General features: G+C 40.2%; 1 protein-coding gene across 1 annotated transcript in view; it reads right to left on the minus strand.

Moving 5' to 3' along the window:
* akap9 (A kinase (PRKA) anchor protein 9) overlaps positions 1-18,884 on the minus strand; it is a 117,961-nt gene that overhangs the window by 18,447 nt on the left and 80,630 nt on the right. Inside the window, 8 exon segments of the mRNA XM_030740365.1 lie at positions 1,039-1,271; positions 2,150-2,188; positions 3,078-3,195; positions 4,664-4,758; positions 7,393-7,555; positions 12,279-12,511; positions 17,036-17,223; positions 17,444-17,580. Of these exon segments, the coding sequence (XP_030596225.1) occupies positions 1,039-1,271; positions 2,150-2,188; positions 3,078-3,195; positions 4,664-4,758; positions 7,393-7,555; positions 12,279-12,511; positions 17,036-17,223; positions 17,444-17,580 (1,206 nt within the window).

Raw genomic sequence — 18,884 nt, forward strand, 5'->3', positions numbered from 1 at the left:
AAAAAAATGTTTTTATCCTTTATAGAGGGTTGTACGAATAACGTCAATAAATAATTACATTTGCTAATTTAATATTTGTCTTTACCAAACATCAGCAGCACAAAATAGAAATAATTTGCATTCAGTCCGCATTTCAATTCTGGCCCAATCACGATGATGGAGCACAACTCATTAGACGACCAGCCAAATATAAGCAGATGATAAGATAACCATAAAAATCATTAAGTCGGATTTCAATTAGTTTAGTTTAGCTGAACATCACTTTCAGCATGAAGCCCTGCTGTGACCTTTACACCTGTTTCCAGTGTTTCACCTGAAATCAACGAGTCTTTATTCAGCAACATTTAAATGGCTTCCACGAACAGGTGTACAAAAATATGGGTTTCATTTGCAAAAATGTCAATTTTCACTTTAAATGTGCTGGCACATGTCAACTGTCATCTACAGACAGGTGACAAATTAAAGGAAAATTTCTGAATCCCTGACTCCTACAGTGATTGTTACAATTATGTTTGGGTGTTTTTCTTTAATTTGCCACCTGTCACTTATTATCATTCTAAAATAAGGGTTAAATGTATTACCCACACATCATTTTATAGATCAACAATTTTGTCTCTTTAAATGTCCCTAAAAAACAGTAAAATCTCTCACAAACAGTCACATCCAGGACAAATTAATCTAATTTCAATAAATTTTGATCAGCACTCCAGGAGGAGTGGCAATTCTTGTGAAAATGGAAAAAGTGGTCATGAATCTACAAATATGACCTTGAGCACAGCTTGGTTGGAGACTCATTAGGTGACCATTGTGTGCTCATTAAACTAAAATCTGACCAGCGCTCTAGGAGGAGTAGTGACTCACATAGGCTCGTATGTCCTTTGGCTGAATGAGCTAAAATTCACCGGAAATTTAGTTCTAGTGTCTTTTGTTTTGAGGAACAAAAACCGAGTACTGTTTCAGATAAATCATTCCAACTTTGCTGAGAATTAATGAAAGATTTCAGGATTTTAGAGGGTTTTTTTTTCCGTTGTCGCTTACATCCAAAAACTTCCTGTTCTTCTCCAGCTGTTTCTCCAGGGCTTGGATCTGCTGTCGGAGGTCCCAACTCTCTGTTGTACGAACGCTCTCCAGCTCAATCACCTTGTTGACCTGCTCCTCCAGCTCCACCTCCAGCAGCTTCACCTGCTTCAGGAGGTCAGAGTTCTCCTTCTCTGCCTGCCTCTGAACCTCCACCTTCTCTTTCATCAGCTTCTCAGTTTCCTCCAGCAGGTCTACGATGGAGGAATGAGGGAAAATTAGGCTTTAATGTTTGCCAATTAAAGGTGGTTGATATAAGCCGACTGGTAGTTCTGCTTTGATTTTGGCGATGGAAGGAAGGAGAGATAAAGAGTCTGAAGTCTGAGAGCCTTGGGACTGAATATAATGCTGAATGCATTTTGCCAAAACAATCTAAACAACCTTCTCTTTGACAATTATGACTTTATACATTATGGTCACCTTTACAACTGAATTAATGGCTAACATCAGACTCTTCCAATATCTCAATCCAATTCCAAACATGTCAACAAACATGATCCCCCATCTTTGCCCTTCTCCTGCCACCAGTGAACAACCCACACCGGTTCACCCAGGACCAAAACCCACAGGATTAGTACATAGGTAACAGGGTGAGAGAGTACAAATGACAGATCGAACACATGGATGCTCCAGACATTGCAATATCCATGCCCAATAAGCATTTACAGGCAGGGGAAAAGTACTCCTAAACAGCCAATCATCTCACACAAAGAAATGCTGTGAACACAGCATAAATGATTTTTTTAAAAAGAGAAAGAGCATGTAGAGTTATAAAGATGAATGGCAATTAGGAAATAATGAATACATAAAAATGTCTTCCATTTCATCATGCTAAAATAAGCACCAACATTGACATTAAAAATGACAAACCAGGACAAAAATCACTCAAACTGAACAGCCGAAGCACAGGTTAGTGATTGGACTGAGTGAGTTTGTGAGCCCATAGCAAGCAAGCTCCAAGCTGTGTTGGTGAGTTGCTGGATTGGGGTTAGAGATATATATACAGTGTCACTCAGCTAGACAATAAAGAGAACATATAGACATGACTGAGCCATGCTCAAAGTGGACACACCTGCTTCAGGTGCTGCAACCATTGCAGCTTCAACTAGGCCTACAGGAGAATGAGAAAGCACAGGAATTTAACATGTTCTTGTTTTTGTAATGAACAGGAAAACTCTCGAGATAAAGAATGGAAATAGGTGGAGATAGGATGGCAGTGCTTGTCTGTTTCACAGTAGTAGGTTAAAGCTGTGGAAAGGAAGCTAGGAAAAGAAAAGTTCCTCTAAGAGCCCCTGTTTAGTGTCTAAAATACAGAATACTCACATTTTTAAGAGAGGGAATAAACTCATGGCACACCCTTTTTTTGATAATACAGTGTAAAAGTTAGCTAATACAGTTATCAAGTTTCATCTTTCTTCAGTACTTCTCAGCAAATACCTGAAAATGTGTGACGTGAATCAGTAGCAAGAGTTTAAGAAATGGAGATAAGCCCCAAGAGAGGCTACAGCTGTAATAAAACATTCAACAACAGCAAAAAAAATATTTTATTAACTTGTTGACCCTTGATCTATATTCCTGTCACTGTTATCAATGTGTAATTACAGCTAATTAAAAATATGGTGTTTTCATTACACCAGGTCTGTGAGCTGGAGCTTTCTCCCAGAAACTGGAACAGGTTCAAATCTTGCCATTATACACATTCATTATATAAAGCAGTGCTCTAAAAATGACTATTTGCATAATTTTTCATAAAAAAAAATTGATGGGCGGATAATGTTTCATACCAGATCAAGCACTCACGTCTTTCTTTTGTAATATTTTTCATGTAGTAACTTCTGACCTCCAGATCAACTGATGTCGACGCTTAAAGTTCAGACCATTGTGAATAATTGATTACCAGATCTTTTGCTTTCAACCTCACAAATGATAACCACATGTGAGCGAGCCATTTTAAAATACACATTTCCTCCATTACTACTAAGAGAACTCAGGATACGTACGAAGCTCACGGGGCCCGGCGTCCTCCTTCATTGCGTCTTGTTGCCTTGCCAGCAGCTCGCGCTCTTCCTGCATCTGAAACTTTTCCTGTTCCAACTCATGCAGCCGACTACCAGTTACCTACAAGAAAAAAAAACAAAACACACATTAACAACCTGTCAGGGCCTGATTCTTACCGTTCGTCATTACATTTGGACATTTTAGACGATCACATTATAGAAAATCCTCAATATCAACAAACAAAATCAAGAGAAACATATAAAGGATATTAAAAAGAGTTCTTTGACACACCAACAGTAATGGGTTAAAACAAATAACACACTTGGCAAACAAAGTACATACACAAATATGTAATCGACCATTATTACTACTGTAGATGGAGTAAAATTATCCAAGTCTGAACCACAGCTATCATCAGCCTTCACTGAGTAACGCAAAGATGATCATTTTCAGTTGCACTCATGTTTCCAGAGGGGTGTACTACGCGAGGGAGATTAATGGGTCAGCGAGCTTTAAGTCAGAGCTTCAAGTGTCACAAAAGTGGCTTCTTTTTTACCTGGCTAAATCACCATTATGGGTTTCAGTTTAAAATCAGTTAGAAGTGCCATGTTTTCACTGTTTCTGTTAAATTCAGCATAGATTAAGCCATGCCTTGCATCACCTGAAGCACAGCAGGAATGGTGTGTTGTATTGTCACTGGAATTTGTTGCTAAGTCACATAACACTATTTACTCAATAAAATTGATTTCACTTTGATTTGATGACAAAAGCGATTTCCATGTCTCCTTTATTAGGTTGCACACAGTAAACTTTATGTTTAAATGAATCCATTTTAAAATTTCAGAACTCTAATGTGCAGCAGTCATGTTAGAAAATAAAAAGCAGCAAACAGAGCGAGTGTTTTTGTTTTTGTTTTTTAACTTAATGATCTGTGCATTAAATCCCAAAATAATGATTTTCTGCAGCATTAATTTCTTGTCTTATTTGAAACAGTGTTGAACAGATTTTTATCACCATGCTATCATCATCATCATCATCTGATGTCTCTGATTTGAGTAGATGGCACTCATAGGATCAATTTGTGCAGAAGTAGAGTCATGTGCCACACAAAAGGCCTCTTTTTATATGAGTGTGGACAAAGCTGGAAGCAGAAAGCCTGGCTTAACAGAGAAAGTTGATAACCACCATCATGATACCCGTTATCTCATACTGGGTTTTACCAGCTAATGCAAAGAAAGCCTGGCTGTGTTCAACTTCCTTCATATTATACCCCTCTGATCAGTGGGAGTGTGGTGGACGCAAAATAAACTCCAGTGCATGTTATTCATTAATGCGTTCATTTTGGACTATAGTGTGGCTCCAAAGCACAGAGAAACAAGTCTCAATTTTTAGGAATTTTATATCAAACATGAACATGACACTGGAGCAGACCAATATTATTATACAACCTGGCCTGAATTGAATTGAATTCAAACTTGTCTATCACATGTTATTGTGCTTACATCTTAGCCATTAACATATCATAGGCAGGATTACACAATAATGGTGTCAAGTCATTAGCAATTTGATAAATATTTTTCCTCCTTACCTGCAGCTCTTGCTCGAGGCTCAGTTGGAGCTCTTCCTTCTGACGCAACTGCTCCTCCAGCGCTGCCCGTTCACCCGTGTATCCATCAATGAGACCTGACAGTGGGCAATGTGAGAGAAAAACAGCTATAAAGGGCACAGAAATAGCTACCTATGCAAATTCACGGTTGTATTATCAACTTTTTGGTCTCTGATCACATGACAGAAATATTTTAAAGGAGTTTCTTTGGGTCTTATTGAGCTTCAATCACACATGCATACAGAGGCACTGATCCAGATGAATGAGCACTAAGCAGCACACACACACACACACACACACACACACACACGAATGCTGACACACACAAACAAGTGTGAGAGAAAAACAAGTGAGAATGTCTGGCCCATTTTGCTCGACATGAATATAAGACTCGGTCATAAACACAATGAAACGCTCTAAATGCTGTACAGGTCAGCAAGCATTATGCATCAGGAACTGCATTCAGTTCACAGATACAAGAAAGGAGGTATTCACATACACTCAAGACTGATAAGGAAATGTTCATTTTCTCCTGTTACAGCTTCAGTGAGTGTAGGTTCTGACTTGATGCCAGCTCAGTGAGCTTTGAGAGGCAGACAGTGAGTGTCACCTGTGCTGTCAGGTGATTTTATTTCAGACATCTCAACAGGAACTTATACTGTGTGTAAGGTTTGCCTAAGGAGGGATCTCTCCATGATGCACAGCTACCAGACACACATGATTACTTACTAAAGAAAACGTCATTCATCATATAAACAAAAGTTTCTTGGGAATTTGCAACCACATTTAATATGGAAAAGAATTAGTGCAGCCATCTGATAAGGCATTTTCCCTGATTCAAATATACTGTAAAATCAGACCTTGTTTGTGTTTTCATTCATTGACATGTAACATGTTCCATCAGTCATCGGACCTTTTGTTAAAAAGGTCTCTTGGGTTAATTTAAAACCAGTTTGAAAAGGCCACACCCTGAGGTTTCACCTGTGTGGTTGAGCCAAACAATGGCTTTAGATTTTCTTCTCTTTCACTTAACTGGTATGTGAAGATGTCCAAAAGACACAGGCTTAGCACATTTCAAACACTCCCTTACAGAAGAAGTGCACCTGACATGACCAGAAAGGAACAGCTGCTCTTATTTAGATGAAACTGCACATTTAGAGCATAGAGAGTTAAGATTTATTGTATACAAACCTATGATGATTAGCTGGATGATTGAGAAAAAAAAATTTCCTTTGAGCTATTTTGATTAAAGAGACTTTGGGGCTAAGTGTATAATGTGATGATTAGGTGATTTTCTTTGAAGTTGCTGCTGCTAAAAAAAGTTCTCAGGGTCTGCTTTTCTACATCCAAATTGAGGGTCAAAGGACAGAAGGTATCATATGATGTACAGTCACACTGTGGTAGATTTATTACTGTTGTTGCTGCTCTCTTGTCCACAGTGTAAGCTTTGATAACCTATGAAGTTTATTTATGATACCAAATATTTGCAGCTCCTCCAGGATTACTGAAAACAAACACTGCAACAGGATCTTAGTTAAAAAAAAAAGATAGACAGTAAGATTAGAAATGCTATAAACTCCCCAACGTTCAGAGTGTCCACACAGTTAAGAAGAAGGGAATGAGTGGCAGTAGTGGGTCTGGTGTGTGTGAGGGTGCATGTAGTTGCAACAGCTGACCCTCATAGGCCAGCTGTCTCTGACATGGAAAGGACAGCCAGGTCTGTTACAGCACTTGAACTGTCCTAGTAATGATGACAGTTCAAATATTTAAATTTGTTCTCTCAGGATTACCTTCACCTCCATTCACAGTCCTTCATAATGATGTTGTCACACAGATGGAATCAAGCGTTCAAACACAAACCCGGTGACAGCCTCAGAGACAATAATTACCATTTGTCGAGTTCTCACTAGAGATGGTGTCAAAAACAGCTGATCCCATCATGCCCTGCAACAGCCTCATCCCCCCCAGACATACGCACATGTAATGGTAGTAGGAAAACTCTAAAATCTATGTTAAAAGGCGTTAAAGACAGTAAGCAAAATAATACCTTAATTCATCAAAGTAAAATACCACAAGCAATGATAAAAGGTAAAATAAATTCATTCAGGTGAAATTCATTGTGATCTGCTGATCAAGTGATCTGTCATCGACTATCCTGGGCGAACGAACAGAGAGTAAGCTGAATGTGATAATCTGTGTTTAAAACATAACTAATTCTGTGTATCATTTTGGGAAAAGCCCCTGATTAATGTTTTATAGCGTTTCCCAGAGCGCTTCTTCTTCTAAGTTGTTTTCTTTAAAGCCAATTCTTAAATACCTCAAGTGTTCGGTTTTCGATTGCTTGTGCCTGAGCTAATGCGGTAGAGGGGAAGACTGTTTTTGCTCGTCCATTACAACACTGGACTTGAGTGAAGCAACATCGTGTCTTGTGTTTTCATTTATTATTCCCCTTTACAGGGGCGTAACACCCACACGCGTGTCTCTAATCATTCGACAGACTCACATTATCAGATCATCAATCAGAGTCTAAGAGGTTACTGGAAAGGAAGTTTCGTCCTTTACAGGGCCTACAAACAGTGAATGCTTTGGCGGGCTCACATAAAAATTGATGAGCATTTAAATCAAATTGAAGAGCTCAGTTTATTTAGCCATTTTGTAAGAATAAACATAAAAACATTAAAAGCTTTTCCTGCATAAAAACAAAACCTCACCCTCCGCTCTGTGAAGCTCCAGAGCCAGCTGCTCCCGCGCCCGAGCCTCCTCTGTCAACCTCTCCTGCAGCTCCTCCTGCTTCTGAAGCAGCTCGTTCATCTCCTGGTTGTGCCGGAAGGACTCCCGCATCAGCTCGGTCTGGGTCATCCGGGCATGTTCAAGCTGAGAGGAAAAGAGGAAAGAGAAGGTCTCTAACAAGAATGAAGAGGTCTTCACAGTAAAGATCATTCAAATTTCAAATATTACTGTGGAAATGCACCATTTCCTGAAGGGTAGAGCCCAATAATTTTAAGCATGAAGCACATTTTCTCATCATCTGCATCAGCAAATTAAAGTTGAGGCCATCTCTTGTTGGGTGCGAAACTTAAAATTCTGAAAGAGGTTGGCACATCTATTTGCTCATGCTCATGTTGTGCATGTTGTTGTGCACAATGATTAACAACCTATATACATTCTGTATCCATGTATTGATTAAAACTGCATCTGGCTGGATGCTGTCCCAGCTGTTACTGTCCTCATACACTACACCTGAAGCCAATTTAGAATCACCAGTTAATCTAACAAAGCGCATCTTATGTTTGTGGGAGAAGGAAACTGCAGAAGCTCAGGTAGGAAGAACATGCAAACTCCACACAGACCACTCCAGCCAACCAGGCAGTTCTTGCTGTGAGGTGACAGTGCAAACCACCTCACTGCGATACTGCCCATCTTTGAAAAGATTTTCAGCAGGAAGAAAAAGTGACAAAGCAAATTATTCAAGCTGTTTAAAGAAATCGTATAAATAGCACTTCTTTAAGAGTATACATGGATTACAAATACTTTGACAGTAATCAGTGTGTGTAAATGGTAAATGGAGTGGTTCTTGTATAGAGCTTTTCTACTCTACTTGAGCACTCAAAGTGTTTTCTAACCAAATGCCTCATTCACCCATTCATACAAGCACTTTTTTCTACTCCTAAGTGCTTTCTATCCAACAGTCACACACATTCACAATGCATTGGAGAACACAACAGGAACAATCTGGGGTTCAGTATCTTGCCCAAGGATCAAACCACCAACCTTCCAATTAGCAGATGACCTGCTCTACCTCCTGAGCTACAGCCAGTAGCAATGTTATGATAGACAAACTTCAACAGGTGGTAATGCATAACAAGCCAATTGAATTGAGTAACAAAATGAGGTTATGTGCAGAATGCAATAAGATAATTATATCATGCTTGTGTAAAGACCTGCTGGTCAGCTGACAGAAGTCAGATTTTCCTGGTGCGCAGCTATGAAATCATCATAATGCAATAAACTGGGAGTACACTAACTCATTTCACAGTTCCTTTCCATAGATTTCCATATCTCCCTGAGCAAAGGTCTAATTATAACATTATGGGAAGCGGTAACAGGATCCTGCCACAGAGAAGTCATATAATCTTTAACAAAGTGTGCCAACGTGGAATGGGTTAACTCACATCTGTATGTGCAGACCTGAACTACTGAAAACAAGCTGTAAAATGTATCTTTAAACACAATCGACAGTACATGTCCCATGCTGAATCTAGAGACTATTTAAAATCTACACATATAATTTAAACACAGTCCATCTGTGGGTTTCCAGGTGTAAACTTACTGTATAAGGGGGAGTAGGCAGGGAGATTTTAGAGATGACCTTAAGAAGGTGGCCACTAGTCCTGTGATTGACATGTGAAATCTGTGTCTGCACCACCACAGCATTTTTCTCATTCAGAGTGCTGCAAAGCGGGAAAGGTCGAGGAAGGGGTACACGAGATTCCACCTCATACACATCCTGGTCCTCCCCTTCAAGCCACTTGCTGCTCTGCATACTCGAGTTCCAGTAAGAGCGATAGGAATCCATGGTAAGCGACGTACAGATGCTGGCAGGACCTCACTTTGCCTCTTATCTGAAGTCATCAAAAAGGATTTCCATGTGCTGTGATCTCTCAGGCTGAGCTGGGAAACTGAGAATGAAGTCCGTAGGGGATGATAGAGAGAACAGTGTTGTGGATAGCTCCAAGCAACAGTTTCTATGTGTTTGGTACGCACACCAGAAGAGTAAACAACCTTTGGAGAAGGTGACATTCACGTCATCTCAATCACATGCTTTCTGTTTGAGGTAGAGCAAAATCCAGGTAAATGCTGAGTGAGAAAATCATCCGGAAAGGCTGAGAATTTTACGATCCTACTAGAGTGTGTCATCCTTGGCAGCAGGTGGAAGTAATTTCTGGGTCCGGCAGGTTAAAGGGCATTCCTGAACACGACTGGAGGTGGTATGTGAACACAAAGATGAGCATTTCTTTGCTCTGTGTCCTCTTTAAAGCTCCCAAGCCTTCCCTGCAAGCTTCCTTCTTCAAAGCGAAACCATAGCATGCCGCGCAGTGAAGCTCACACCCCCACGTCTGCTCCCGCTCGCTGTCCTCTCCCTCCGCTCTCTTTCTCTCTGGAGATTCATTAACAATACTATGCCGCTGTAGCAACCCAAACCTGCAGGGAAGCCTCCCACTGGCCTCTTTTTAATTGTTTAGTCCGAGCAGCAGTCAGCCAAGGGTGAAATGACAGTGCTCAGATCTATAGTCTCTCACTCTTTCCTTTTTACTTCCTTCTCGAGTTGCTGTCATTCCCTTTCCACGCATGCTCCCGTGCTCTTACTATAATATCCCTCTCCTCTCAGGTGACGTTTACTTACTCCCAGTGAGCGATACCGTCACGCTGTTAAACTTCCTTTACCCATTTCAACCTACGTGCTTCCAAAAAAAAAAAAAAAGATTCAAATGCAAGTCATCCAAAGACATTTTCAACAATCAGATGACGGCTCCTTTTTCCCACTTCCTACATTTATCAGAGAGACCCGCAGCAGGATACTGTTCAGAAAAAGTGGGAGGGAAGCAGGTGTGGCTTCAATCCCTAGAGCCAGAGGGCTAGGTAGACTTGCAAAAAGATCACACACACACTCCCCATACACAGAAATAACCACAGACAAAATACACTCCCTCCAGAAAGTTGTCAAACCAGATTCCCTCTTCTCTGCAGCAGCAACAAAAAAAGAAAATATTAAGGCTTTTTGACATGCTGCCTCTTGGTCCAACCTACAGTAAAGTCTCCGTTTGACACGTCAACTTTGATATTTACTGCACAAAAGCAATTTCCATGTCTCACTGAGGCATCTCACCCACATATAATGGGAGTGAGCAATAACCGAGCAAACACCTTCCCCGGGCAAATAATTTACAGCGGTAGCTTAACAGAACACTTAACATTCCTGATCAGGCTTGTTACATCAATCCCTGCCTACGACGCTGCTTAACAGACAAGACATGATTGTCCAGCACCAGCCAGGGACAAGACAAATGAAAACAGGATCAATAATGGCAGGAAAATCATTGAGAAGCCATTAGAGGCTTTGTTAATTACAAATTTATTGGTGTGACTAATCGCCTGTATCTGGACAAGTACACACAATTGAAGCTGCAAAGAAGGATTATTTTCAGCTTGTAGTAGTTTCTTAACTAACATGTTAAATTGTATGGCCTGTATAAGTCAGAAAATGGTTAAAAGTGACCGTTAAATTCCCAGAGCATGTTACCCTATTAAAATAATTCATTTTCTCATACAGTTACTTTAAATTTTTATTTGGCTGCCAAAATTATTACTCTGAACAACAAATGAGTATATCCTAATCAAAATTTTGTGAATATAGCCTTTAAAAAAAAAAAAAAAAAAAAAAAAAGGAAACAAAAACACACAAACATCCCAAAAACAGCATCCAGTGATTCCATAAGTAACACACTGGTCTAGATGAACGCGGATGAACAGCCTGAAATTTCTTCAAAGCTATTTTTAGATTGCCATGATGAAGCTCATTTAAGCATGAATAACGCATGAATTTCAGCCAGCGGGGTGATGTGCTGTGCAGTCAGTTACTGTAACACGTTCACTGGCCTACTAAAAACTGGCCTTGTCTCTGTGCGTTGTCACTGGTCACGCTCTGTGTGGACGGCCTAAGGGGGGAGGGCGGGGGGTTGTAGCTGTTCTGGTGTAACTGGACTACGATAGGCTGGAAAGCCGGACAAAAGCTCTGTGTAAATACTCCTCGTATCTACAGGCAACCGCTGGGAATGAGGCTGCTCTTTTGTGTGCGAGTTTCTAGACAAGACAACTTTGTTGCCAGCCACATTCTGCCACCTCATCCCCATTATGTCTCTGTGAACAGGAGTAGAACGAGAGACGAGGGGGTTGACAGAGTTGAGTGTGTGCTTTTAAATACTTTGACAAGGCCTACATGTGTCACTGGAGCTTTCTGTTTATTGGTAACTTTTAGGGACAAACACAGAGGATGATTCATGAAGGATTGTTCTGAAACCTGAACCCACAGAGAACCAGTTTCACTGGACAGAGGACAATAAACTAGGGCAGGGTATCAAAGTGAGTCACAGCAAGAAAAATGTCAAATATTAATAGTTGGGATCAGGTGTTTGGTCAGATTATAAAGCATGTGGATTCATTCCAATATCAAATTTATTATTTGTTTTTTTTAATGATAGATTGAGTATTAGAATGGTACCTCTGGCTGCCTGGGAATTTTAAGAGTTTTTAATGAGTAATTAATGAGATGAACTGAATTAACTGGTGAGCTGAAGAAGTGCTGCTAAGTGTTTTTTTGTATCTTTGGACAGAGCCATACGAGTCATTTCCCCTCATTTCCAGCCTGTACGGTAAACTAACTTCCTGCCAGCTCTACCTTGATATTTGGAATATATACAATATGTGAGAGTGGCACCGTCTTCTTAAGCAAGTTTCAACAAGAAAGTGAATACCAGAAAATAAATAAAGATAAGTGGACAACTCTAATCCCTGACAACCAACAGTTTTTAGGGTATACCTGGTTAGTGGTATCAGTGATGGCCATCAACATTTTTTCCAGAGCTGTCTGCAGTCGGCTGCTGATTCCCATTAAATATTCCTCGTTCTCGAGCTGTGGCCCTGCCCCGAGCAGCAGGGTGTCCATCATCTGCTGGGATGCTTCCAGACTCTCAGCAGCCTTCATCTCACCGGACCACATGCTCACGCTGTCTGCACCAGTCTCACCACCCTGGTAACTTCCTGCAGCGTAATCTAGACCAGAGGAACAGAAGGCAGAAATGCATCGTGTTTGTTTCTCTGTGCGCATATTTTTAAGTTAAATCTAATAGTCTGTCTCCATGGCATCAGTTAGGGCCTTTGAGTGGCGCTTAATTTCAGACAGATCAAGCAAAGTACTGTGAGGAAACAACATGAACTCGCAACTGCTTAATAAGGATGCAGCAGTTTAAGGTTTAAAAATGTTTAAAAATGCTAGTCACGTGTGTTGTATACCAAGCAGCGCTAAATATACAACACAAAAAAACAACAACAACAACAAAAACAACCACACTCACACAACTGCCTGCCGGATTATGTAATTCACATTTCGTTATTCAGCTGACTAGCTCAAAATCGCAAAGAAGTATCATGACAGCAGAATAAAGCAGTGTGGCATAAAGATGCAGCAGAATAGGACAATGGAATTTCTGAAGGACACAAGCAGGTTTAATTATTATGCTGGTCGCGTTATTCAAGCTTCTCTAATCGTAACCACAACAAACATGTAAAATGCCACTGGCTCTATTCTTAAATGAAAGACTTCTTATGTAACCTAGTAATGAAACATGGAACTTCACAGTGTGGGGGGGGTAAAATAAATCAAAAACAAAAAAAAGTTAATTAATGAATATCCAAAGCTCTGTAGTTGCTGTGCTACACATGCACCCTTGTGTGAAATGTTTCAGGAATTCTACAGGAATTTACTGCTGAACTCTCTCTCAAATGTATTTACATAAAAAGGCATAAGCCATCTCTGCATATACAAATGTCACATAGGTAGGTGATCTCAGCAGCACCATTATTTGCATGCAAACTTGATAAGACCAGCCGCGATCCACCACGCCAAAATGACTGACTGCACTTTATAACTGATATCTATAGTCATGGGAAAACAAGCTTTTGAGAGAACTTGTGCAATTAAAAAGTGATTGTTAGGTTAAAAAGCTCACATATGGTGACTGTGACTATCACACACTGGATCTGGTGTTGTCTTACGGACTTAGAGTCTGCATCACAGAGATACGTGACTGTGGTATATCGGACCATTTTCCTGTTTTATTTACAGAAGCGGTCCCCAGCTCTGGGATAAATAAGAGTATCCTCTGCACGTCGTGTGCGCTTGGTTAACTCTTTATGCGCTGCAGATTTTGCAACTGCTTTTAAAAACTCTGACTTAAGCAATTTGGACTTTTGCTTGAGCTTGAGTACTGAGGACTTCACTAACTCTTTTATATCTACTTGTACTGCTGTACTGGACTGTATTGCCCCTTTTACAACCAAACGCACTAAACCTTCCTCCCAGCCCTGGCTGGATGAGACAACCCGCGCTCTCAGGCGTGAGTGCAGACGCACTGAGAGAAGGTGGAAAAAGGATAAGCTCCATGTCTCCTTAGAGATCCTTGCGTAACTGTTTGTTGAAATATCAGAAAGCAGTAAAATATGCAAAGTCTGCTTACTTCTCTAACATTGTTTCAAGTAACAGTCACAGGCCTCATTTTCTTTTTAGTGTTTTTAATTCACTAGCTGATCCTCATTGTAATGTAAACCAAGCGAAAGTCTGTCCTGCACTGTGCGATAACTTTAAGAAGCTTTTTGGGGAAAAAATTTCTGCCCTCAGACCTTCATCACCTCAGGCTGAAACAGACTCATCTGCACCTCCTCCCAGCAGAGCTATCTTTGAGCAGTTTGAGCCTGTCACTCTCTCTACACTAAAGGAGGTGATTCAAAATTTGAGACCTGTAAACTCTCCCACAGACTGTGTTCCATCTCGCCTTTTTAGAGAGGCTTTTGATTCAGTGGGACCAACTATCCTCGCTCTGTTTAACAGTTCTCTTGCATCTGGTTGTGTTCCAGCTGCCTTTAAACATGCAGTTGTACAGCCTCTAATCAAGAAGAAGAACCTTGACCCTGATGTTCTTTCGAACTACAGACCAATATCTAAATTACCATTTTTAGCCAAGGTCCTTGAAAAAGTTGTTTTTAAGCAACTTCAAGCATTTTTAAGTGGACATGGAATGTGGGAAAAGTTTCAGTCAGGTTTTAGAATGCGCCACAGTACAGAGACGGCTCTTTTAAGAGTTTTTAACGATCTGCTTTTAACTGTCGACTCTGGTAGTCCTGCAGTTTTAGTACTTCTAGACCTGTCAGCTGCCTTTGACACTGTGGACCACGAGATCCTTCTGTCCCGCCTAGAAAATGAAATTGGCATTAAAGGCACGGTTCTGACTTGGTTCAGATCATATCTTACTGACAGAAGTTTCTCTGTCCATCTAGGAGACTGTTTTTCTACTGCAGCAAATCTTTCTTGTGGAGTGCCTCAAGGGTCCATTCTGGGCCCAATTCTTTTCTCATTGTATATGTTGCCTCTAGGGTCGATTTTTAGGAAACACAATATTTCTTTTCACTGTTTTGCTGATGACATCCAGGTGTATATGCCCATCAAACTGAACAGCAGAGATCCATGGGAACCCCTGCTGAACTGTCTAAGTGACATCAAGTCCTGGATGAGAAAGAATTTCCTAAATCTTAATGAAAGCAAAACCGAGGTCATATACTTTGGTAAATCTGACCCCTCAAGCAACTCCTCTGGCACTCCGAGTCATTTGGCTCCTCACTGTCGTGATGCTGTAAAAATCTGGGTGTCATTTTAGATAGCAGTTTTAAAATGGAGAAGCAAGTTAAGTGCTGTTACTAAAATCAGTTTTTACCAACTTAGAGTCATTGCCAAGGTAAAACCTTATCTCCCACAGCAGGACCTGGAAAAAGTTATTCATGCTTTTATTACTTCCCGCCTGGACTACTGTAATTCCCTGTACTTTGGCATAGATCAATCATCTGTGCGCCGCCTGCAGGTAGTCCAGAATGCGGCAGCTCATCTTTTAACTGGTATAAAAAAGCATGAACACATTACCCCGGTCCTGTCATCCCTTCACTGGCTCCCTGTCCGTTTAAGAATCAATTTTAAGATTTTATTGCTTACTTTTAAAGCCTTAAACGGACTGGCACCTTTGTATCTGTCTGAGCTGCTTCACAGTCACACCCCTGTAAGAGCTTTGAGGTCATCTAACCAGCTGCTCTTACAGAGGCCTAAAACCAGACTAAAACAGAGAGGCTTAGGTGCAGCAGCAGCACCAAAGCTATGGAATGATCTACCTCTCCATATACGCACAGCTCAGACAATACACACATTTAAATCTTTATTAAAAACACATTTCTTTTCCTTGGCATTTGGCTGCAGTGCTACCTCCTTTTAGACGATTGCTTTATGGTATTTTTATGGTATTTGTTTTAAATGTTTTTATTTGATTTGATTTTATTATTTTTTTTTTTTTTGTATTATTATATTTTTTATTTTAGTATAGTCCTTGGGGTTATAGATCTTGTACAGCACTTTGGTCAACGTCGTTGTTTTAAATGTGCTTTATAAATAAACTTGACTTGACTTGACTTTTAATCACTAGTTTTCAGCTGATTTCCATTTACTACCCAGTATGTAGCAGAGTTTTTTACTTCAGTATAGAAACCTTTAAAAGCTGCAATAATCAGAAATCTAATTTTGAAAATAGACAGCCTGCCACTCTTGTTTCTAAACCTCTCCCAGATAAGCACAGCCATACTTTTTGTACTTTTTGTACTTTTTATTCCACTTTGTTCTAGTCACCTGACCTGGGCTGAAAAGACCCATAATTGGCCAAAGTCTCCTATCATGAACTACGGTTTCTAAAGCCCCCCAAAAGAGGTGCAGGCATCTAATTTAGTCTTGGACCAAGGAAGTAAAAAGGTCATAATTCACAGCATTTAACTTCTCATGATGAGGACTGTGTCGACTCAAGCATATTGTTGCATACTTTCAGAAGTCTAATACTGGAGTAATGATCTGTTAGCCAATTAATCTTCTAACCTACAGTATCCTACTGATAACCTGCAGGTGACTGATTAATATGAGCATAAAGTTTTCAGGGAGTATCAGAATAACTGCAGGTCCTGAATTCATTTGTTAACATGTGACTGTTATGCTTAACTTCCATGGAGTCACCACCTTCACCTATAATCAACCCTTTAGGTAAATCTTTCTGATACTTACTTTCCTTGTTCAGGCACTAGTATTATGTATCCATAATCTAAAAACACTCTGGATGTGGCATCAGTGCTATATTTTGCGTTATGAAGTGGGGCTAATCAAATATGAAATTCAAGTCTAACATATTAAAGTAATCTCGAAACATAAATCTGCGTAATTCTGATTTCAGCTCCGTGATGATGACTTTCACCCTGTAAATGCAGCTGCCATCATGTAAAACTGTACAGCACAGGATTTTTAGTCCAATGCTGAGGTGCTGCACAGCAATTAATAATTACAGCAATATACACATATTTTGCAGCTTTGTAGTCTGATGTTTCATTTGGTTTTTTTTCTTGTATAACTGCTAAAGAATAAGTCAAAAATAGCAGTAAGATAATTGAGGCGCCCGGAGCTTTTTGACTGATTATTGGACTCAGTATTGAATTGTTACTTACCCGTGTTATAATGTCTGAGAGTCAGTGTACTGGCCAACTGTGTGGTGGAGTGAGGCAGCTGTGCTGCACCAGAAGCGTCGCGCAGGCTCTGCATGTGGAGGCCCATCGTTTCCTCTGCTGCTGCTGTGGTCTTCAGGACTTCAACCAACACCTGGCTGAGCTTCGTGTTGGCTGTACGCAACAGGTTTCTAAAGCCAATTGAAGATGTATAGTTATTACCAAACACATTTAAAAAGAAAAATCTGGAAAGAGGAGTTCACAAGTGAAATGTTGGTTGGCTAAAAGAAAGGCTTGATATATTTGTTATACACAAAGAAACTGTATAGGAAATATATGTACCTCTTTGGTACATATTATAAAAAACAAAGTTGATGTGCTGATATTCAGAAAGTATGAATGAAGTGGTACCTTTCAGCATCTTTATCAGAAGAATCTCCATCGTCCCGCAAAGACAGTTTGTGTTCATCAGCCTTCGCTGTTCCCGACCCGTCTGGATCGCTGTCTTCCTCATCTTCTCCATCACTGCCATCTCTCTTCTTTAAGGCCTGGACAGGCAGCAGAGAAAACACAGACAGCAGCCCCGTCATTGCTAACTTTCAGCCGGGTAAACAGTCCTGAAAACTCCAAACAGCAAAGGACAGCGTGCTCGGCATGCGCGATCATTAGTAAAAGTGAATTCAAATCAGGCACAGCAAGGAGCACATAGACACACTGCCCTTTTTACAAGCACAAACACAAAGACACACTTTAACTCCCTTGGAGCTGAGAGAAACACTACTATCTTTGTGCTGCTATGGCAACAGGTGCACCTGAGGCACAAAGACTAGCAGGGGCGATAGTGCCACCTCCTGGAAGAATAGAAGTAACGCAGGAAAGGTTATCCTGTCATTGCCACCAGTCAAAGATGTTATGTGATTAATTTGCTTTGCCTGTTTGTTTTACCAGTGATGGAGCTTTGCCTGAATGAGAAGTGACAAATCAAAAATACGTAAATACTGCAATACTACAAATTAATCTGGATCAAGATACCCACCTGGACTCAGGGACTCCGAATATTTAAGCTGTTAAGGGAGTTTTTAAGCTGAGTGGAGGTATCCAGATGAGTCTCTGGTTCTTTCAATTGAAGACACCACTTTTTCAGGACATACTTTGCATGCCACTATTTTCTAATATTCTTTAGTAAGAACACTGCACTGTACACTACTACACCAGAGAACAGGGAAATATATTTAAAGTTTAAATCAGACTCAGAAACCAAGGTCAGAATTATTCACTGACTGTGGAGTAATTTTTGAGTCTGCAGTTTGTTATAGAGTTACAATCAAATATATTAAACTGATCCATGTTCCTATTTTTTTACACCATTATTTTCATATAGCATTATATAGCATATACCATTATTTTCTTGCTCAGATTAGGTCTTTGTGGGGTGACAGCACATTAGCACAGGATAGTAGAGGCAATGAGTCTGTGTTACCTCATTTGACAGAAATCTATAAATTGTTATTTTTATATATTAAGACAAAATGAACAATGTTTTTTCTTCTTGCCTTAATGAAACCACAATTAACAAAGCTGGTTAAAAAAAAAAATGTATAAGGGTTCAGTCACTCTAGGGAAATTGGTGGTTGGAGACCACAGCACAGCCAAAATTACTGCTGCCTTGTGCAATGAATTTCCCATCTTGTTGCCTTTGAAATGGTTGCTTTGAAGACAGAAACCAGGTCTGCAATCACTCGCAGTCAGTTGATGTCTTAAAAGGAACGTTGGTGCATCAAGACGACAATCAAATGGCAATAAGACAGAGTGAGCCTGCTATCAGTCTGCTGTCAGATTGCGACTGATAATG

Source organism: Archocentrus centrarchus, chromosome 11 (genome assembly GCF_007364275.1).
Source record: "Archocentrus centrarchus isolate MPI-CPG fArcCen1 chromosome 11, fArcCen1, whole genome shotgun sequence".
NCBI lineage: Eukaryota > Metazoa > Chordata > Actinopteri > Cichliformes > Cichlidae > Archocentrus > Archocentrus centrarchus.